General features: G+C 37.8%; 1 protein-coding gene across 7 annotated transcripts in view; it reads left to right on the top strand.

Annotated features, from left to right (window-relative positions):
• The window catches only part of ATXN7L1 (ataxin 7 like 1), a 124,086-nt gene that overhangs the window by 23,622 nt on the left and 76,628 nt on the right, over positions 1-23,836 (top strand). For 5 of the 7 annotated variants that reach the window (XR_004842349.1, XR_004842348.1, XM_035896839.1 and 2 more), the window contains exon 2: positions 17,677-17,781. The exons of 1 other annotated variant lie outside the window; for it this stretch is intronic. Coding sequence is in view for 3 of the 6 variants with exons in the window: in XM_035896839.1 (XP_035752732.1) it covers positions 17,677-17,781 (105 nt within the window). In the remaining 3 variants the exon portion in view is untranslated. Of the gene's footprint in view, positions 1-17,676; positions 17,782-20,661; positions 20,682-23,836 lie in introns of those variants that run through there. One more of the 7 variants, XM_035896846.1, reaches the window with a different exon arrangement.

Here is a 23,836-nt window from a genome sequence, read left to right as displayed (position 1 = left end):
ACTGTGCTGAGTGGGGTGTTAGTGCGTACTGCGTTTTTTCTATACTCAGGTATTTAGCCTCCTTAACAAAGAATTTCACTGCCTCTTTTGGTTGGAACAGAGATTCCGTCTGACGTTATATTCATTTACCCTTCATTAAATCCGTGCACCACATTAATCTCTTGCCCAACTGCTGCCAAGATCCCTGAGGCAAGTACCTTCCACAGGTCTGGTGCTGCAGCAGCATACACAGTGCAGTCCTGCATTGAGATATGTTGCATCCCTCAAAATACGTGTGTACCTCTCTCACACTGAAGCAGCTTCAGCTCACACAAGCAGCTCCAGAGTTTGCTTCTGCTCCTCGTTGTAGTTCCACTTGGAAAACATGCAAACAATTCTCAGTGGACAGATGGTTCACTCGCATGGCTGCTGCACTGTATTTAGGCTATTTTCTGGGTTTGGGGTTTTTTTTCAGAAGATGACTTTTGTTGAATTCAGCCTTTTGGAAAAGTAGGAATACCAGTGGCTTTTTTCCAGATGCAATGTTGTGATAGGAATTAGCTGTCACTTACGGCATTGTAATTATCACATAAACTTGCAGATGAGGTGTTAGCATATATTAAGATATGTGTAATAATGGATATACTTATTTTCTTGTGTGATGCTTTTCATCAATAAATTTGAAAGTGTTTAATTAGGAGTTACAATGTATGTAATTCCTCCCAATGTACAGGGAAAGACACTAAGAATTCAAGAAATTTGGCTAAAAGTTTTCCCAGTAGGCGGCGAAGGAATGCAGGGTTTGACTCCTCCTTTGTCCACTGTCCTGTCTGTTGGATTGTGCGGTAATTGGTAACAGCCCTCCAAGGACCCATACTGTTACAGTAAATGGGGGTAAGGTTTGCTCCTTCTAATAGTGTGGAGGATATTTTTGTTTAATGGGGTTGGTGAAAAGGTCTCTTAAGTGGTCTCCATCCATGAATCTTGATGACTTTTTATTGCTTTATGGTGCTGGAGTGTGCCTTAAATGCATGAGACGAGGCAGTGCGTTTTTGCTTCTCTATATCTCCTTTTACTTCTGTCTATTCAAGGTGCTATCGCTGCGGAAGCCAGGTGTGTGCCAGAGAATTGAGAGTGTCTCTGAAAAGCTATGTCTTGGATTCTGTCTAGGAAACCTCTTGTTTCATTGATTAGGTGGCTTGTGGAGTACTAGGAGGCACAGAAAACTTGAAGAAAAGCTGAAAAAACATAGATTCTAAACATGTGAAGAATCAGTCTTTAAACAGAACTGGTTTACTGATTTTTATTTTTTTTTAACTGTTGCAGAGCTAGCACAACACTGTAATACTGGATGAAATAAATTACTAACCACTTTGCTACACCCAAATTCTCAGAAATAAATGAACAATTGCTTTGCTACACCCAAATCCTCAGAATAGTATAATGCTAGAAGGGAGATTCCTTCTAAGCAAAGTTGACAGGCATCAGGCTGCAGCATAAGAAGTGTTAAGTGGTCCACTCATGTCAGTGAACTGTTAGGTGGATGAGATTAATCTGGGAAGCTGGGTGAAAGCATCGCTTCTGGGACCAGGTCGTGTCAGCAAATGTTGTTGCTGACCTTTCCCACGTTTGTGCCGAGAACCTGAGACAGTCACTGAGCAGACCCATTTTCAGCAGCCTGCTTTAATCTCAGTGCAGTTTTCTTTGTGCGTGTTCCCAGGGTGTTCTCAGCTCCCCAGAAAAACGGCGGAGCCCTTCATGTCCCAACCTCAGTCAAGTGTCAACAGCGATGAAGCTGCAGCGTACCCACTGCAAGGAAACTGGACTCCAGGGGCTGCACTGAGAAGCAGGCTCACTGCCTCTGTGGTCAAAGGGCTTTAAAACATTCTTACTTTTTTGGTCAGTGTAGCACATCTCAAGATCTGAATCAGCCTGCTGATTCTTGATTACATGCAGTGGTCTTCCTTTAAAAAGAAAGACTTCTCAAGGCTCAGAAATGCTACCTTGTGGTATTTGAGTTACCCCCTAAAGTACTAATCAAGTACTACTAAGTCATTGCTGCTGCCAAATAGTGGAAAATGAGGTAACATTGTGAAGAAGAGTGAGCTGGAAAGATCCTTCTAGTAGTCATATATGCTTAACTGGTTTTCCTAATTTTAATCTTACCTTCTGTATTTTGAGTAGCTCATTCCCCAAATGCCGCCTTTTTCTCCTGTCCAGGAAACAAACCCGCTCCAAAGGCAGCCAAAGCTTTTCTGGGTCCCTGTTTGAGAACGTGAAAATGAAATTGTTGCATAATTTTTTGTTTGTTAAATAGTGAGAATTACATAGGTGCAAGTCAGAATATGATTTGTGCAGTATTCGGTGTGGCTGAAATAGAAATAGAACAATAACGTGATTGAACTAATAAACTACTTCTTTCTTTCATTAAAAGGAAAGAGCCCCATTAATAGCTTTTATTATATTAGCGTGTATGCCTTTTAGTGACAATATTAAACTGATGATTTGTATTATGAGTAGGTACTGTGTAGCATAACAAGTGCAGATTTTTTTTTTTGACATATACAAATAACACATGTGTCTTCCATTGCTTTTTCATTTCTTTCTTTTGCTGTTTCAGTACTACTAGATGAGCAGGTATCTTTAAACTCTCTCTGTAATTTTTTTTAAGGCATTCAGAACTGAAATATCCTGATATTTCAGAGAGGAAATACTTGCAGTTTCTTTTGCTCATTCTTTAGTTGGTAAAAGCTGCTGAAGTTTCTTAAGGCCTTTTTTTCCTGAGGTAGCAACAACAACAAAAAAATTCATTTTTCTCTCATCTGACGGCAGCAAATCTCATGAGCGTGTCATGGTAGTGGAGTTTGCTCCTTTATAGGGTGATCATTTTAACTGTAGAGCTTTATTTTGAGGCTTTAAATTGTGATTGATTCCATACCTGTGACAAACTGTAACTTTGTTAGTAGCGCTCCTGGAAGAAGGATGGAGCGGGAAGGAAGGGAACACCTCTGAATGCAGTGTGTATATATGCTTTAGGATGTTTATATTGAAAATTTGATGGACACTTTAGTGGCATATGGACTTGAACTGACCTGATCCCTTCATCACCGTGTTCTTCTCTAAGGGTTGTGTCTCTCAGAGGTAAGAACACTCCCTGTGGTGTGCAGCAGGCTCTTGGCGTGGACTTGGTTACTGTAGTAAAACTGTGCTTGTATCTCCTGCAGCGGGGAAGAGACTGTACCAGTACAAAGTGCTGCATTGCCAGACTAGTTTGTCTATACTTAACGTGTTTAAGCAGTAGGAGTGTATTCCTAGCCCAGAAAATGTCTGTGGTGTGCATGTAAGCGTACTATATAAATCTCAGTGTAAGAGCTGATGATGTATGTATGCTTTTTCAGACAGTAAAAATATTTGACTGATTGTACTTGCAAGGATAATTATTCCCTTGCGAGCAGAATTCTTAAAACAAGAGAGCTATTTTCTGGAGTTGTGTGCTAGCGGAACTAAAAACTGCTCTTCAATCTGCAGGAAATACTACCTCCTGTTTTAACTGTTTTGTCTAATTGGCCTTGGAGTAGAGTTTTTGTACGTTTGAACTTTGGTTAAAATGTTCCTCATTCATATTTCCGTATCCTGTTATACATTAATGAACTTTTTCTCATATATTTTCTTTTGGCTTAAAGTCCTTTAACTGGAAAAAAAAAAGCGCAGTTGAGCACTTTGAGCAGTACCTCAATCTGCCAACAAGAAGAACGAAATCCATTTTATTTGGAATTGTATGAAAGAAAGAGATGATCTTATTGAAAGTCTATCTGCAAGTAACTTCTAGGAGAGACGAGAGGCAATATTCCTGAAGAGAGGCACTGTTACAGGTATAGGAGGCAATACAGAAAAAGCACAGAGAATTGGCATAAGAATTATTTGTGACCCTTTACGCAACACAGTTAGACAATACATTTTCATTTAATATCTGGGTGTTGATTAAGAACAAGCAGACACCTTCCATCTTGGGTGAGAAGAGAGTTCTTAAATTAAAATACGATCTTGTCCTTGGCTTTTGTTGAAGGGAGAAGTGAAATAACAAAACAGAAGTACCTTTGGCGATGGACTTGGGGATTGGAAAAAGCCAGGCAATTACTGAGAAAAAAAAAAAAAAAAGAAATTTATATAGGTGGCTGCATAAAAAGTGCCCTCTTTAATTTGTTCAGTCAGCTTTTGAATGCTACAGATTGTTTTACTTGTAAAAGTGCATATGTGTTGTAAATGTCATGACTAATTAGTTTCAGAGGGTGCTTCTGATTGCTTTGAGATGCAAAGTATTTAGATATTTTGTTATGTTTGCCTTTTTTTTTTAGCTATGATTTTGAAGAGCTGACAGACCCAGAAACTGAAATTGGCTATAGAACAGGTAGAGAGCAAGTTCCCTCATAGTATCTTATGATGTGATTTGCTGAAGATTAGCTCCATTTCTATTATAGTGCACCAGTGATGTCTGGGATCTAGCCATGGTTATGTCTGTTGGCAAACTTATTCTTAACAAATTTAGGTGTCTAGCAGTCACCAGTATTTAATGAACAATAATAATCATCAGCAATTTGCTTTGAAGTAGCAACCTAGTGGTGAAAAATGATATACACCAAACTTGCACTTTTAGTGGACATAGCATCTTTTTCTTGGGTCTGCTGAAAGAACTGGGGTTTTCCTTATTTGTCATAAATAAATAGTATCTTGATTGTAAAACTGTACAGAACACTTGAGGAGGGACCAGATTTGAACTTTCTCTGAGTTTTCTGATGGCTGAGTTGTGGCGTATAAAGGAATACTGACTTTCCTCAGCACTAATGGATACTCCAGCAGCAGTAGAGGCACCCATAACAACACTTGGTGAAATTGGAACAGCATATGGGTCCACTTTTCCTGTACGAGGACAAGCAATGAGATACTTAGTGTTTTGTAAAATGACATAAGTGAGGTTAGGGATTTTATTTTTCTCAATGTTTTTTTCTCATTCACTCATCATTTTCCAGGCTAGAAAAATTAGAAGAGTAAACTCGTTAGTCATTGTCTGAGAAATATTTTCCTGATGATGCTATCTTTATTATTAAACTTTTATTATAATAACAATATTACTGTTATTAAAAAGCTGGGCTAGAAAACTGTGAAAATTTCATTTGTATAGGACTTTTTTTAACCCTTAATAACTTAAGTTCTTACTCAAAAAAGCAGGATTTCTGTAAAGAATGCATAACAAAAATTCTTTTTGATAGTGACGACAAAGAATATTTGCTGCCACTTGGAATATGAAAAAGTATATATACAAAGAATATATATGCCACGTAGATATGAAAATGCTCCTTTAAATGTTATTCAGACTTCCTTAATAAGTCTTTGCGATAGCATCCCAATTGTCACACACCCCTCCTAAAATGTACTGAAAGTTATCTTATTCATTGCTTGTTCTATGGTCATAGTGAGGACCCAGCCAAAGTGAATGGCCCCATTGTGGCCGCAGTGTATGGACAAATAGTAAGAGAATACTGAAAGGCTGCAATCTAAACGGGCAGGGCAGACAAAGAGCATATTATCCTGATTTTAGAGATGGGATACTGAGGCACAGAAAAATCTAATCAGGGTCATGCAAGAATGTTGTTCGGGAGCCAGGAATTAAGCCAGCTCTCCTTCAGTCCAGTTGTACTGCCTTAAACCAGAGTTGCTCTTCTGCAGAAGATAATACAGCTTTGCAGGCTAGCGTGTGAGTGCCAGTTGTGTCTTGCTGAGCATTTATGAAGAAAACACCAGTTGGAGGATTAAAGTCTGTTTCATGGCAGTCTGCACAGAAGAAATAGGAGTGAAGGGTTTTTTCAGTTGTGGGATTTTTCTCTTGAGACTCTTTGACTGCAGAGATAATGTATTTCTGTTAGTGTGCATTGACAAGAAAATTAAAGAAGAAAACCTGCAATCCTTGTAGTATTTCATTACTAGTACTCCAAATGATGGACTTACTAAAATAAAGTATTACAAATTAATTGTATTTATAAGATTTCTGGCTTTTTGTTCCACATTCAGTAGCCCCTAATATGGCTGTATTCAACATTTCCTTAAAAAAAAAAAAAAAAGTCAGTAAAGATCGGAGAAGTTATTTTCCTTTCCGACTTCGTTTTTCAGATAGATCACTTAATATTTGTTAACTTAGTATAAGATCATTGAAGCTATGATTTTAGCAAATGGAGAAAAATAAGGAAAAACTCACTCTGACCCACTGTAAAGATCATCTGTGGTACAGATGTACTGTTGTGTAGTTTACAGATGGGTTATTAATTAATTTTTATTTCAGTTATTTATTTTGACTTGCACAACAGAAAGCTTCAAGTCTTTGCACTAAGTCCATGTAGAAACCCCACTGGTTTGAAATCAAGTAATAGCAAACCTACATCATTAGTAAATATTGATTATAGTGAACCCTTAGGATTATTGTACAGAAGACAGATTGACTGTTTATGCTGTCTTCTCACCTCTTCAGCCAGCCACAAAACAGAAGTGACATTTGTGGTCAACGAAGAACTAAACAAGTTTCTCTGGTCACTCTGGCTGTTCCTCAGCTATTCCAATAACCTCACAAGAGCTCATTTTGTTCTCTGAGGTAGTCTGCTAGCAATTGTCGACTAAATTTGAACATTAAAAGATAATTGCAAGATTTGCTTTGGAGTAGAAAAAGACCCGTATTTCTCCAGAACGAAAATTCTTGCATTTTTATTTCTTTTTAAAAGTCTTAATTGGTATCCTGTGAGGAGGAAATGCCTGTATGTACCTGGAACAGGTTCTTGGAGTAGATGTTGCTGCTGGGCCTGCTGCAGTAATGCGTGCCACTCTCGTATGTGAGACCAAGTTGTTTTAACTGTGTCTGGTTCTTCCATCAGGCTTGGAAAGCTAAAGTCTTCCATATACGAAGTCAGGAGGGGGTGATAACAGCTGCAGCTCTCGCCCAGTTTCATGTCATGACAGCAGGACTGTACTTGTTGAATATCTTATGTTACTGCTAAGCTGAAGTTAAACATGCCCATTCTCCAGCTTCTTTCTTTATCTTTTCTTTCAACTGCTGTGATCTCATCACGATCCTCTGGACTAAGCTTTGCTGCTCATGTAATTCTAGCACCAAATGGGATCAAACCAAGTGCTGACCAAGAAGCTCAGAAAGAAAGATCAGTCTCGAAACAAAAGGGACAGGGGAGCTTTGTAGCAACCCATATGTGAAGAGAAGCAGCAGACTGCTATGCAGTGTGCAAGTGGTAGCAGTGTCTTCCAACTAAATCTGCCTGCAGAGAGCAAGATTTAGGCAGATTCAGGTCCACTGGTACCAGTCTATAACCTGCATTACTACAGGCTCTGTAATAAAGCACAATACTTTGTATATAGACAACTTCCTGAAAGAATAGTTGTTCTCTGTTACCATAAAGGAAGTATGTTTTCCCGTCTGTCAAGCAGAACTGTATCCTTCATATTCTGCAGGTTTTGCTTCAAAGGACCTGAGAAGCCTTTTTTCCACTCCCTCAAACACTATTTGCCTTGTTGGCTGGTCTGGTGTCAGTCTTAGCGGTCTTAGAAATCACCTGTGTTTGGATGGATGCCAGTACAGCTGTAGAGGTATAAAGAAGACTGTCTTCATCACAGATAAAAGGAAAGAAGTCTTCTTCCCCATTAGCATTCTTAGCCAAACTCTTGGTGCCAGACTATCAAAAAGTTAGATCTATGGTAGGAGTATTTGAATGGTCCACCTTTCCAGCAAAAGATTCCCTAATTGCCACTGATACTGTGTTTTCACCTTTGGCTCTAGATAGACTCATTTATTTGGATTTTAAGGACTCCAATGACTTGCAGAAGTCCAATGTGCTATTCTGAAACCCATTAATGTCTCAGGCTCCAACAAGAGTTGTTCACTCCACTAATGAGGGACAGCAATACCAAGCTATTGCCCTGCAGCAATCATCAGCTGTTGTAATGCCAAAGGTGAAAGCTGAGAAAGGGTCCCAAGTAGCCTCTGCATAGCTCAAGTACCTCTATAGCTTAGAAATAGAAGAAATACTGAGGAAAAAAATATAAAAAGACCCCATACATTTCAACCAGCATTTGTTATGTCCAATTCTTCACCTTACTACTTCTCCAGGATCAGTATGTTCATGTGGTTTCCTTGCCACTTTAGTGTATTTGTGTAGGCATCAGAAAGCTTAACCATCTTACAGCAGAAAATCGAAAGCTGAAACACTGTATTTCTGTGAGTTATTGTAGTTAACTTGCAGAGCTGACATCTCTTCCTGTGTCAAGGTGTGCTCTCCAAGCTGAGAAGCTGGCAGAGTCCACCTGCCATAGAAGTCTCTGAAAAAGTATGTATGTGGTGCAACCCTCTAACTGTTGCTAAAGGTCAAACATCTAATTCAGGAGAGCCATACATCAATCTGAGCTGAAATTTAGTCCCATCATCCATGAAGGATACTACTTGTGCTGACAAGTCTCATTTGCAGTGAGAGTTCTCTTGATACATGTTTGAGGAAGAAAGAATTGTTCTGTTGCTATATAGTGGTTCATGGAGACTCTCTAGTCAAGGTGCACGATGTCCACTTTGAATTATGAGGGCAATGAAGATGATTTTCCACTATTCCTCCCCTTAGGCCTGCCTGTAGGAAGTTGAAAAATCAAAAGTCTAATGCAGAGACTGATAATCCTCCCGCACATTCTCTGTCCTTTGTATGCACACCTGTGTACAACCATGCTCACTCTCCCAAGTTTTTTGATAGTGATATATGTGAGCATCTAAGAGAAATCCACTGTTTCTGCAGGGTAAGAAAGTCTCCTGATCAGGACTTCTTTGTCATGCTCTCCATACGCAGGAGTCTGGGGACAGTTATGCTCTATGTTCTACAAATGGGATGTCACCTCTGCTTCTGGGTATGGAGTGCATAGTCTGGATCCATATAAATAATGCATCTTTTAATGTTTCCTTGCCCTCAGTAATTTAATTTTTGCTGTCATTTAATAATGCTGTTGCTGTCCTGAAGATTTCCAGACATGAGCAACATGAAGTTTGTAGCTGGAGGTGGTATCTTTAATTAGACTGGCTGTAGCTGAAGGGAAAATGGAGACATTTTGGGGCACACATCTCCTTAAAGCCCAAAAGCCAGATCTAACTGTTTACCCGTTGGTCTAATTGAAGATACTGTCTAATCTACGTGCTTCTTTTAAACACATGAAAGCCTGTTTCTTCCTTGTATTTTTCTCACCTTGACTTTTGAGACAAGTTATTTAACTAATATGTTGAAGGTTTGGGGTTTTTTCTTCTGTTTCTGTCTTTGGACCTTAATATGCTTAACTAGTATCTATTTTACCGCATAATAGGATTTTCTTCCGGGTATTGACTTTATGCAATTTTATAATAGTAGACTTTGTAAGCAGTTGCTCTAGTGTCTGGAATATGTTGTTATATGTAAAATGGGAGGCAGCTTAAAATCCAGGTTCATGAGGAGGATGCTCCCTGAGATAATTTTCCTGAAGTGTAATCTAATCATTAAAGAGAAATGTAAGAACAGTTATAATTTTGTAGGCAGTAGTTTGATGTTACCAGAGTCATTACAATTGCCTCATGTTCATATGTTATGATTACACTTCTCTAGTTAACACTAAATATTGTGTAATTGAATGATGTCCATTTCAATTACAAGCATGGGTTTTATTGCTGGTCATCCTGCTAAGCTGTCTTGCCCTTGTCTTTCAACCCTTTTCCACTCTTCAAATTCTTCCATGCGGACTTGCAAGAGATGGGCTTGTGCAGAGCATGGCCAAGGCAGTGAACAGTCTGTCTTTGCTCTAGCTGGTCCCTTCCAGGACCATCCCCTGTCACTCCAGCCCTGGGCTGCAGTGGCCAAATGCAAATGTTCACTGAACTTTATTAATATATTTTAGCAGCTCTCATGTTTGTAGTTTAAACTGTAGTTTAAACTCTGTTGATAAAAAAACTAAAAAGAAAGCATTAACCAAAACAGTCATAACCATCCAAATGGACCTCAGTGGTCTATGACCCTCTTTTAATGTGCACTGGTTTCTTAGTAGCATTACCTACACCCTTCACATCAGAAATGAGGAGGCTCTTTAACTGAAGAAAACTGTTCAGGAACTGAAAAGGCAAAAGATAACCTGTCTGGTTACATTGTGCAAAATAACCGGGAACCTGGTTTTAAGGATTAGTTCAGTAATCTGAAGTGTTAGAAACACAAAGAATTATGTAAAAGGAGATTATATGCTTCTGAATGTTTTTATACAGTACAAATTAATAAATTTGTTTACTGCTATCTTTAACTGAGACACAAGTAGCTTTATTTTTACAAAGCTTCTTTTGGAACAAAGTGTCTTCCTTTAATAGTGCACAGATACCTGTGTGACAGACTTCAGCGTGAGCTAGAGAGGCACTGCTGCTCCACAGCAGATTTTAACTGGTCTTGGTCCTGTTGGTCCTCCTGCCTCTCCAGTTCTGGGCTTTTCATTTCCTTCCCCTCCCTTTACGCTAGTGGTTCTGTACTGGGGCAGCTCAGGGAATTAAACTGTCAAAACCCCTTTTCCTATTTTGCTTTGTCCTTCCTCTTGTTACTTTGCTGCTGGTTCAGAGTTGTATTGGATTTAACTCCTTGTGTAATCAGTTAATTGATGGTACAAGCACAAGGGAGGGGCAGGAATATGAAGCTTGGAGTCAAAAAGGACCATAGCAGTGCCTAACTTTGATCAGTTTAAATTCTTGTGGAACTGCAGCCTGGCTTACTATTAAAAAGCAAATTGCAAAACAACATTTTGAGTGTTGTACAGTATTACAGAAAGAAGATCATTACAGAAGAAATTAAATGTCTTTGCAAACACAAAAGAGTAGCTGAGCACTTTACTGGTTATTTGGTATTGGAGGCTGTACTCTGAGCTGTGTACAAAGGGTGAAATAAAGACTCCATAAGCAGATGAGCTGTCTTCTGCCTACTCCAGAAGGTAAGGGTCCATGTGCCCTATATAAGCAAGTTTTAAGAAGTAGGTTGCAAGGAGGAAAAACTTACATTAGCTACTGTCTTATCCCCTAGATATCTTAAGATGTGGAAAGCTGAGATTCCTTGGTGTCATAGGCACGCAGCATACTTTCTAGACCTGTGAGTTTGGGGTTTTCTCTTCCAGTATTCTTGTGACACATTAATCTGGTAGCCCAGGCAATTCTGGTCCAGTGTTGCCAAATTGTTTTAGACGGGGATTGTAAATAGCCTACATAAATTTCATAAAAGGCTTTGGAATTGCGGAAGAAAAGCTTTGTCACATTTTCCCATGTTTGTTTCTTTTTTCCTTTTTTGATATATAGCATCTTATGCAAAATAGTAATGTCAGTGATGTGTAGCTTGCTTTAAATCCCTTTCAAACAGACTGTTGTTATGAAAGGTATGCAGATACTGTTAATCCACACTATTTGTTTAGATCACTAATTCCCAGTTATGAACTTTTTGTTTTTTCTTTTGTTATGGGTCTTTGGGAATGGAAGGCACCACTTCTTCCATCTTCAATACAGTTCCAAAATGCCTAGATAAGACAGTGTGGTACAAAGCTTCCCAAGTCATTGGGGGTAGTATTTCCTGTATAAACTATAATTAATGAAAAATTCCCAACATTCTTTAGGATTGCCAGCATCCTCATGATTGCTCTGACCTGGGAGGCAGCATACCATTCGAAGTTCCTGGTCTGGTTTAAAGGTGTCATCAACCTTGACTCTACCACACTGACTCTTACTAAGTCTATTTGCTGGTTTTCCCTGCATTTTTTTTTTCTTCATCACTGTTGTGTTTCATTTATTATTGCTGTTCTTGAAAAGTCCCATATTCTTCTCATTAATCACTTGATTTTTTTTGCGTGCAGAATCTTCAGTTCCTCGTATTAACACCCACAGGACATCAGTCAGGACTTATTACAGTTGTGTTTGGCCCTATGTTAGTTCTGTCCTGTATATTTTAATTTTACTTTTTCCTCAATTTCATGGTTACTTCAGCCATGACCTGCGTTTTTCCATCAGAAAAGAGGTGAGCTTGAGCATTACTTTGTGGTACTGACCCTGAAGAAGCCATGACTTGAGCAGGGGCTTGGAGTAAATGACATCCAGCGATGTCTTTCAGCTTAAATTATTCTGTGATTAATTGCAACTGTGACTGACATTTTCAGAGGTACAATGCAGTTTATGCTGGCTAACTAATTACTGAAACAAGTTACTGGTTTTTTGCATAAAAAAGGAAAACTAAAGGAAAACCATACTTGGGGGAGAATAAAGCTGATGTTAAACGGAAATAGTGTGACATTTATTTCGAAGATAAGACTATCCTGTCTATGCAAGCTGGTTAACTGCTGTCTGAGTAATGCACTGAAGATGTCTTTATATTGTTTCAGTTTCAAGTTTCAATTCACCCTTCAAATTACTTAGTTTTTTAAGTAATCTAATACACTGAAAGATTTTGTACATTACTCTATTTTTTTAATGATGGATGGATGGATTTGTCACTTCTGAGGAACAAGAGAGAAATATTGAGCACATTTCTAGACACAGTGTTTAAGAATCTGTGTTTCCAGGAGTACAAGAAACCACATGGATTTGGTTTTGTCCGTTGCCATTTTTTCCATTGCCTTTTTTTTTTTTTGCTTTTCTTTGTTAGTTTTAAACCAGTGTGTCTTGAATAGTCTTTCTCTCTCCCCTCCTCCCTCCCCTTCTCTCTCTTTACACATAAACATCACTAATATTTTTCAAAGCAGACTTTGTGTGTATATTTAGTGGAGCAACTGACGCATAAAAGAATATTAAAAATGTGTATAATTTATAGCAAAAGATCATCATTAAAAATTTAATTTCCCATGCAATATTGTGAGGTCTTACTGTTCGACAGCCTTAATTCTGCAGTGGAAGAATGTTTTAGATTATTTCTAGCTTGTGTTTTATTATACAGTTGGATGTAAATTATTATGAATTATATAATAATAGAGAAGGAACTTCATATAAGTCACCTGGCTTTGATTGTTACTAAAAATAATTCCTTTGTGTGTGGTGTTGGAGAAGATAAGAAGTTGTATTTGACACCTGCATTTTTGTGTTTGTGCCACAATTTGCAGAAGCAACATTTTCTTTTGTTTCTATGGTATTTGTGTTTTTAATGCACACTTTACCAAACAGATCTCTTACAAAACTATGTCATAAGGCTACAGCTGTCTTTTTATTTGTAAATGTCAGTAACGTAAAAACTATAAGCAGAAGTTATACTTATTTTCCAAGCACCATAGCAAAGTATACACAAAGTAATACTTGGTTTAATATTTTAATCTAGGAAAGTCATATTTTCTACAGTCAGCATTCACTGTCTCTCATTTCCACCTATCTTGCATATTTTTCACATGATATGGGACAGTCTCACATCATGTTAGTCGAATAGCTCACTTTCAAGCACGGCTTTTGTTGGTGTATAGTGTCAACAGACATGGCTGGCCAAAAGATTTCATTTTGCGGGGACAGCGATTCAATACTGCAAGGAGTGGGGTATGTATAGATAACACTTCTACGAAGCATGTGGGTGCTGGAAAAGTAAGTTATCTGTTCTTTCTTACCATCAAGAGTCTACTTCGAATGTACTGAAAACATCTTCCAGTAAAATGAGGTAGCTGTGATGGAGGATGTGGACTGCTGTTACTTAACAGAAGGGCTGAGCAGCTCTTTCTGTCTCAGACTTGTAGTTATCTGTGTTTGCACGTAGGGAACAAGCACATCACAGGCTCTGGTAGAGATGCCATGCCAGTCTGGGGTGAGTAATGCAGACCTTGGTCACTCAGTTTCCCTTTTAGGGGGGACCCAAGTTTTAGTAGAAAATAAAGATACTTCTCAGTCTGTCTTCTGTCCCTCCCTGTTTTTTTTGTACTTTGATAATTATTTCAGTACTATTTGATAGTTGCTCACCTTATTCACTGATAATCTGCTGTCTTCTTCAGTGGTCTTACCTTTTTCCATGAAGAAGTCTTTACTGAGCTAACTTTGGAGAGAGCCACTTTCTTCTCCAGAATTAACCTTTCCTGAAAAGCTTATCACCATTGCTTCCAATTAAGCAGGCAGGGAGGTGTGATTATTGCCTTTAGAAGATAAATTTTTGTTTGGAGAGCCTGTTGTCTTTTTTGCTGTATTTACAAGGTCTAGATTGTCAGATGGCTGTAATCTGATCTAAGAATGATGCTGGGGTCCAGAACAACCCTTTGCGCTGGTCTCTTTGAGGAAGACATGATAGCATTAACTATTCTTATTAAAAACATGCAAACTTGTGCAAAAAGGTACATAGTTGTTTATATTTTCTGCTTTCTTACTCATTGCAAACTCTCCTTGCTTTTTTCATTGTAAATTCTCTGATCTGGATTGCATTTGTAATATTATTAAACCTAGTAAAGTGTGTCCCCAGTTGCAATTTCTGGTGAGGCAATATTAATGCTTTGTACAGTTTTAATTAAAAAGTAATTTATATATACTGTGTGTGTGCTTACAAATCACGAGTTTAATCATGAAAACTGATTTGTGCCAATCTTGTTAACATCGATGAACTAATAGAGTTAGGTGAACCTGTTTGGACTTAATGAATTTTCTTCTCTTACAAACTCCAGCATACTGAGGTTTGTAAGGAATCCAGTCTGAAAGGCAGTGTTTAGTTTACGTTTTTTAGGTATTCTGATTCAATAATAACAATTTATTTCTGTAACAATTCCTATTTCTGACTTCCAACCTGTCTTGGGTCCTTGAGATTCTTGGATTAATTTAAGTGGACTTTTGACAGGTAGCTTATAACTTCAGTTCATATCAGAAGACTCACATTTACAGCAGATGCTCGCACCTCCACTGGGCTATTTCTAGGCATCTGCAAAATGAAAAAACTTCCAAAGTGCTGCTTCAGGACGTCACTTACTCTGCATCTGTGCATCGTTTTGATGCTGTATTCTCTTACACGGTCTGTGCAGTTTCTCTGCATCTCAGCTTCTGCCACCTCAGTATCATAAAAACTCAAAAGGTGCTGTTTACCTGTTAGGTGCAGTGCTGTTTGCCAGGGTTGTGCAGCAAGCCTGCGGGTACCAGAACTTTTCCTGGTGAAAACATAGATGATTTTGTGATCCTGTGAACTAACCTGATCTCTTACTCCATCAATGTCCCTGGATAGATTTCTCCAGTATTAATACCTTATGTGTTTTTATAAGTTGCTCTGTGCAGCCAGACTTCATAAAATCTCGTACTTGGAGCCGGCCTGACTTCATACGCCTCAGAGCTGGGTATATTTTAAAGAGCTTAAAGCTTTTTAAAGCTTAAGAGCTGTGAAGGTTAAATGGACTTAAGGAATTTAAAATGGAAAAAAGTTGTAACTTTTGTGTTTGTAAAGGCCAAAGTCTGCATGTTGTCATAACAAGATTGTCACTGGGCCATTCAAACAACAGAAAAAAATGTTTTAAATTGTTGAGAAGTTTTAACCATTTTTAAGTATTCCATAACTGTAATTAGATGCATGTTTTTGAGCTGAGAATTTGTGTCAAATTAAACCTGGGAGGAAAAACTCCTTTATGTTGAGTTTACAATGCTGTTAGTGTAAATCTGTGGGTACTGATCAAAAATACCCTTGGCTAAGAATTGCTAATGTAAACTCATTTTTTAAGATCACTGACTTATCACATTAAAAGAAGAAATAAGATAAACAGGCCAGACGTAGTGCCTGCTTAGGGTTTTGTTTGTTTTACTAGTAGGGAGGATTTGATTTTATCTAACTGTGCCGTTTTGGCTTCATCAGTACTGAGTACACCAAGAAATTATCAAAGGAGTTTATACCTCACCACTGCTGTTCTTTTAAATTTTAAGTTGAATGTGTTGATTGCATTCATCTGACTGTAATGCACTTAAAGGCTTGCTTAGTCCAAGAAGACTAGCACTGCCAAGGGGTCATCATGGGTTAACCCTTCAACTGGATGTCATAGCTTGGTAAGGCAGTAACAGAGAGAGAGGCTTTTGCTTTTCGGGGGGGTAAAGGAACAATTCGCATTGTATCAGACTATGAAATACCTATGGGTCGGTGGTGCTGGTTTGTGCCTGAGGATGCTTGAATGCGTCTGTTGGAATCTACTTGTGACACTGCCCGAGTTACCCTGAGAGGGTCGCCCTGTTCCTCTGTGGGGTTTTTGGGGACTGAAGACACTTCGCACTTCATCATGCCAAGTACTGACATCGTAAGCAGTGGTGTTACTTACACAGTGGTATGGGCCAGGGCAGCATTACTTATAAAAATAGTTCTAGGGCCAAAATGTTTGCTTTGGTTAAGCACTAATGAAATAAGGTACGTGCTTGAGCCACTTTTTGAAAGAAATCACTAGTTTTAAAGAAAAATACAACTTCTTGGAGAAGTAGGATTTAGTCGCTGATGTTTATCAATCATGGCTGCTGTTTGTCTTCACTGAGGGTCTCCTCATTTTTCCTCCTGTTTAAAAGGTGCTAGGTTGATATTTCGGTCTGAGTCAGAAGCTGCATTTGCAAGTTCCATAATAGATGTCGGATGCTGCTGAATAACACTGGAATGCCATTTTATGACATCTTTAAATAAAGATGTCACTGCCCTGTTCTGAGAGGTAGTGTGATCTGTGCAGCCGATACTCAGCACGGGGTTACTAATGCAGCAACACCTTCATTAACAACACTGGGCGTGGTGACCTGATGACACCAAAGTGCATAAAAGTGACTGGAGTTTCTGCCCTCTAAGCTGAGCTGCGGTGGATGAGTATGTGTGCTTGTTCTTAAGTTATAGCAGTGCAGAATGAAACAAGTTACCTCACTTGTAATGTTAGAGCTCTGAGGCCTTTGGTAGTAATTTAAACCCATTTTACTCTGTGTTTGTAATGACTTAAGAATGCATGTATTGCATTATGTGTTTCAGTTGAGAGGGACAAGTGCCTGTCATCGTCTGACTGTACCCATCTTTTGATTTCAGGAAATTCCTTGTGCCATCACTGAGAAACACCTCGTTAACCATCTTTGTCTCTTCCCAGAATTTTTGCTGGGGAAACAAACAGTAGGGCAGTTGAGCAAGGAGGGATGTTCGCACAGAATCAGAAATTTCATGTCATGACATCTGGTTCAAAACAGGGATGACATTCCTGACTGTATTTTAAGCTGTAGGATCCTTGACCTTGGTTACTGTAACTAGCTTTTAAGCAGGAGACTGTGTCTAGCAATCTGTAGTTAAGCTTGGAATATTGTAACATGGAGCATAACCCTTGTGCCGTGTTTTCTAAAAGGATCTTTAGGCAGAGATTTTAAGACATATTCTTTTACTGTTTCAACAGTTGACCAGTACAGAAATGCTTATTCCACTTCTTGGCAGTGAGTTTTAAGACAAAGGTGTTGCTGCCTGTGTTCTGACTCAGACTGATGGATGAGACTGCAGTATTAGTACAGGACCTTGAAACCCAAAAGAGGGAAAAAAAAAAATCTCTTTAACATAGTAAGAAGCTCTTACAGAGCATTGTATAAATTTGCTTTGTATAAATTAATATAACAGTAGTGCCCCTGCAGTATTTTCAATTTTTTTTCTTAATATATATTTAAAGCATAATTTCTAATTCTTGTATATATTTTTAACTTTCCCACAGATATGCACTTATTTGGCCATTATCCAGCTCATGATGATTTCTATCTTGTAGTGTGCAATATCTGCAATCAGGTAGTCAAGCCACAGGTTTTCCAGTCACACTGCGGTAAGTGAATGTTTTCTTTCCTGAATTACAGTGCCAAACTGGCGTATGGTTCTCTTAAGAATCATTGCATAGAATCATGACAGAGGCATTGCAGATATACTTTTCTGGTTATCTTATGTTCTTTCCACAGAAAACACCAGCGATGCCTTCAAATAAGCATATTTCCTGTAGAGAAAGTTAAATTAGTTGTTCTAGAAGCTGGGCTTTTGAAATTGAACTTGTTATACTAAATTAACCTATTACAACAAGTAAATCCTGTTACTTAGATATTAGCTAGGCTAAAACTATTATGGCCTAACATTGGATTGTCTTTTATCAAACCTGCAAAGTGAGGGCTGTGATACGGATCTACAATAGCTAGAAGTTGGATGTTATGGATTGTTTTCTAATGGGATTTATGTATAGGTGTATATAGCGTTTATTTTTATATTTGTCATAGGGTTTAATTTTCTACATAATTGGCATGTCGAGTCACGTTTGTTAAGATTCTCTTGAAAAATGTTCATTTGAGAAGCTGCAGAAATGTGCAGGTATTTATTTCTCAATTAGTATGACAACAGCAAGATGTTAGTTTTTTATGTTGATTATTTGTAAGCAGAACTAGTTTGGTTAGAAATTTTTGCTATTGATTAACAAACTACTTTTAAATATTCTCTGAAAAACTTCATCCCAAAGTCTGGTTTATTTATTACTTACCCAGTGGTTTATTTGTTATTTGTCCAGTGGTTTGTTTCTGTGGTGTTTTGTTGTTTTTTGGGGTTGTTGTTTTTTTTGTTGTTTTTTTTTTTAAAGGATTGCAAAATGTGACTGGAATGGCTAGCTTTGCATGAGGTTTAATCAAATTCAGTTTAATCAAATTAATTTGAAGGTGATTGCATAATAATGGAAAGTAGCTCATACTGAGGATGGAATCAATTAAATACATCAAGGAAAAAAAAAAAAAAGGCCCAGCAAGATTTCCCTTGCCTACATACAACAAATAAACTTCACAAATCCTGTGCCCCTTTCAGTCTTCTTGACAGCAAAGCAACTCAGTAAGGGGAAAATGTAAGTGGGATGAGCAGAAAACATAAAAGTTTATTTACTTTGAAAGAGATATTACCAAAATATTACCTTGGGTTTGTATGGATTGACTGCTAACAACCAACCAGGAGCAACTGCATTCATGTTGAAAGGCAGTTGTACGACTCACCACTACCTTTGGCCCAGATTGAAATGACTGTGAAAAAGTGGTAATAGTGGAGTATAGCATTTATATCCAGTGAATAAGAAAAGATCTGAAAGTATTAGTATAGTCAGAGAAGGACTTAGTAATTTAATGGTGGGGGCAGGTGTAATTTCAGTGTTTTAACAAGCCGTCCTGCTCTTTTTTCAAAATTTGTTTCTTGCCTGTATTCATATGTGGATTCTTCCTGCCTAGCTTCAGGTATCTTATGGGTCTTTCAGTGACAGAAAAGCTTCTCTTCATATGGTCATAGGTACAGTGGGTACTATAAACATTGAACTGGTGCATTAATAAAAGATCCACTACAGAACAGAAGAACCTATATAACACCTTGCTGTAGCCTTCCGTAGTTGTGCTGTTTCCTGGACGTGACCCTCTGGTTTGGGGAGCAGTATGGAAGTTGGTCCTGTTTTCATGTAGGAGGCACGTAGAACAATGTTTCTCTTAGATGAGAATAAAGTATTCCATGTTAGAAGGAACTTTTTGAGCTCTTTGGAAGTAACAAATTACCCTCAGTGTTAGTGTGTTGCGTGTGAACTGCCAAGATCCTGTGAGTCACTGTCCTTCTTTCTTTTTCTTTTCTCCATTACTGCACTATTTCTACAATTTCTTTTACTTCATCTTCATTATAGCAATCCTGTTACACTGAACAATTGAGCGTTAAATTCTGAATTGCTTGGTTTAAGAGCCTAAGGTCAATAAAGACTTAAAAAAATAAAAAGTATGAAAAGAAATGGAGAATACTGAAAATAATTGACGAAAAGTGTTACCTCTTGAATATTGTACTTTATCTAGTCTGATTTGTTTCAGGAAAGGTGTACTGGAATGTTGCTGAAAGGCCTGTAGATAAGCTTTAAATGTATAGTTGAAATACTTTGTTTTAAAGAAGAAACAAAAAAGATTATATACTAAAACTATAGGTTTTAAAAGAGAAAAGGTCTCTTGAATGTCTTGGGAATTATTGTAAAATTGATAGATTAATTTTTTGAAAATAAATTGTTGAGTACTACATGTTGTATTAAGTGACGTGTCTACTAACATATAGTTGTTTTGATAAGAAATGAATAAAATCTAAAGAAGTGCTACACATGGATCTCATTAACTGATCTGTAGCTGCATTGTCTGGTGAGAAAATGATAAAAATCTTGTCTTAGAAAACAGATTGACCGTGAGCTGCTCGTGGCTGAAGAATACCTCACTGGATATGTTATGGTATCAGTAGTCCATTGAGAAAGGTCTGGAGAAGGCTTCGCTTGAGACATTGGTTCTGGCTGTACTGGGCTCTTCTGTGAAGCAGGAATATTTAACTTGCAGTTTTATTTAGAGTTTTATCACCTGTTAGACACAATCGGTTTAGTGGATCGGATTTTGTTTAATTAGTTAGGCCATGCAGCAGTATACCTGTAAATTCAGCGATGCTGAACATGCCTGTCAGTAGACTTTGAGGTATTTTAGACTGTCATATTTACCATAAAATGCATTATTTTACATGTCTTGCATTGCAGCTTTAAAGTTGTAACAAAGACAGTGGAATGAGAAAAAGCCTTAGAAGCCACTACTGGTTTTTTGGCTCTTGAAGGCTGCATCATGGGAAGTCTTTATTGCTACTGACAAGGACTTGTAGACATCTATCCCAGAATCTCCCATGAAGTGTGATTTGTTACTAATATCCCTGGTAAGATCCAGTCCATATTCTCTCAGTAAGGATTTCGGTCTGTGCCAGACACATGCTTTATGTTTCTAGCTTCCCTGCATTGTAACTCGAAGGTCTTGGCTTTGGAACAGCACTGGAATGCTAAGTTTAGTGAATGTTTCTGTAACACTTCTCTTGAGCCCTTGCTGGCATTTGCCTTTCTTCAGAGCGTAAGAAGACCCACTGTTTCATTTGTCTCTAATTTCAGACATGTGGCAGCCGTCCTTGATGGCACTGTGAAGTTGTGAAGATTATAGAGGCAGATGTTGTTAATTAACTTTTAACGGTTTGATTCCTGGAATATCAAGCAGAAGAGGAGAAAAATTTGGTTGTGGTTCAAGCTTTTTTAATGGGAGGCGGTGTATCATACAACCTTAGACCAGTAGAAATCAGGAAGGTAAGAGAAGAGATCTGGCTAATTAGAGGGCTGGTTTGCTGGACTTGAGAGTCTTTGTAATAAACACAGCATAAAGCTCAGTGTTACAAAGCAGTAGATCTGTTCTAGCCTCTAAGTCACAGACTAATACTGAATTATTTTTAAGAGAAGTTTCATGTCCTTGTATCTAGCATAAATATTTATAACCATTTGTAAGGATTAAATCATTCACATACATATGGTGTAAGCCCAGCTGAAAGAGAAACTTGCTGTTATAGGCTGCTGGATAAACTAAATCAAATAATTTCTTGAGGTCATTCAGTATTATTGTGCACTTACAAAATAGTATATCATAATGTCATCAACAATAGGGTTGAAATAGTGTTTGCCTCTGAAGCCAGCTCTTTTGAGAAGCTTGTTTCAGTGATATAATATCTACATTTATTTTTTTTTTTGATGTGTGAACATGTAGTTGTATTAATTTCTTCATTAAGTAGTTTGGAGTGAGGAGTCAGTCTAGTTACACAGCTTGTAGCATTTCTAAGTGTATTAGCACGTGGGGAATTTTAGTTTTGAGACTTTGTTCTCCAATGCCGACCTCAGTGAAGACATAAGGACACCCAAAAATATAGTGGTTTAGTATCCCTGAAGTTCCATAATGTTCTTGCTGTTTGTTTGGGGTTTTTTCTCCAATATATCTGTTTTCTAGGAGATCTTTAGGGTGGCAGCCTATGCTGAGCTCTGTTCTTACGACTTCTGTTAACTTCAATTCTGCGACAGTCTGTCTGTTAACTTCAATTCTGCGACAGTCTGTCTGTTACCTTTAAAGATGGGACCCGTACCATTTCCCAGGAGATGTTTCTGTTTTTCTTTGGCCCCAGAGAGTATAAAGCTTCATATTCTTATACTGTATTGTCCTTTACTAGACTAAAGAGCATCAGATACAGTTCTGGTTTTGGTTTTGTTTCGGTTTGGTTTTTTTTAAATGTTCCATACAATAAAAGGCTTGTTAACTTTGTTCTTTTGCTGTCGAAAGAAAAATCTCTCGTAAAAGTTAGCTCTGGCACAGTGAAAAACTAGCAGTGTACATATAGAGAGAGCTTGTCAAAACATCTTGACTTTTTCTTTTAATATGAGGAAATAAATTAATGATAGGAAAGTGTTAAAAGTAAAGTTGGGGGGAAGAGGTGAATTAGCCAAGCTAAATAATGCAGCTTGGTTAAACAATAACTGCAGTATAACCATCAAAGAAAGTTTCCAAACATACTCCAGTTTCCAAAACTGTGGAGGGTATCTTAATGAACTGGATAGTTAAATGCCCATTTGACGAAGTTGTAGCATCCATAGGAGAAAAATTTTGCTTTGTCAAGGAGAAAATGACCATGAAGATAAGATGTCTTCTTTCGCTAATTTCTTTATTGGAGGCTCATTGCTATCTATCCTGCCTGTCTCTAAGGTTATTCTAACAGGCTTCTAATTAGGAAGTAGAAATTCTTATTCCTTAAAAAAGCAGAAATACCCTTGATTTTCATTACTTCTGAGTTATAAATCCTTGGGTTGACATCCTCATGTCCTCATGAAAGTTGGAAAAGGATATTTTGTTTTTATCATTCTGTTTGGCTGTATAAGCATCATTTAAAAGAAAAACAAACTAGAAAGTAATGGAGCACTGAAGAATAGAAATAAATTATTTTCCCTTCCATATTATAATTATTTTCCTAAGAGAGGTTATATATTTTGAATTACTCAGACAAGCTATTCTACATTGTAATAGTTGTGCGTTACAATTTAATGAACCACGTTTAAAGACAAGAAGGCTGAGCTTACAGTATGAATAAGAATGATTTGCTTTCTTAACATGAGCTGGAACATTACTAGCTGGCATCTTTGTTTGCTAAGGATTTTGATATGGGTATCACTGTCACATTTGATGGATTAGTCTCGGGTTTGATATTATTTTCAATTATTCAATGCCTTGTTTTTTATTAAATACAGCTGTTTGGGGTTTTGTAATTGTTAATATTTTATTCATTGCATTTGACCTTTTATCAAGGGGAGCGCTCTTGTGCCCTTCAAGAGCAATGGCATTTTGAGTGATTGTCCTTCTGTTACTGCGATTTTTCTTTTTTCACAGCCTTGTCAAAACTTATTAAGTGATATCATTATTGATTTAATAGCTTTCTGGTTGTCACATGGTTAGGTTTCACTGCATAAAAGAATTAAAATAATGAAAATTACTCTTGTCCCTCCTGCTAAATATGGAAACAGTAGCAGCTAGACTGACAAGAATCCCAGTTTTCTTTTTCTTTTGGGAGAAGTGGGGGCAGAAAGAATTGAATGTTTTGTGTGTACCTTATTTGTGAATTTTTACTTGAGCAATTGCCTAGGATACACTGGTTTTTGTCTGTAACTTTCATTTCCATTACTTTAAATCGGAAACGCTTAGTAGCTGAAAGCATACAAAAAATTTGCTTTAGCTTTACAGTCTTTCTATCAGAAATTTTATTCTTGAGACCAAAGTACAGCCAGTGGCATAACCCTCTGTCTCCTGTCTGCGATGAAAATCTTAAGCTGCAGTTCCTGCAGTCAGACATGACAGACCCACACAATGTGCATGTACATGTCACTGCACGTTCTCTAAGCCCAGCGTAATGGCGGTCGCTGTGAACCTGCTGCCATGAGCCATCTTTTGCGCCACTCCCATAGAACTTAAATAGTACATCACTGCATGGACAATCCAGGTATAGCGAATATTGCCCTT

The sequence above is a fragment of the Egretta garzetta genome, unplaced genomic scaffold (assembly GCF_000687185.1).
Source record: "Egretta garzetta isolate BGI_Z169 unplaced genomic scaffold, ASM68718v1 scaffold156, whole genome shotgun sequence".
NCBI lineage: Eukaryota > Metazoa > Chordata > Aves > Pelecaniformes > Ardeidae > Egretta > Egretta garzetta.
Note: the sequence above shows the minus strand (reverse complement) of the source record. Positions and strands in the feature narration are given on the sequence as shown.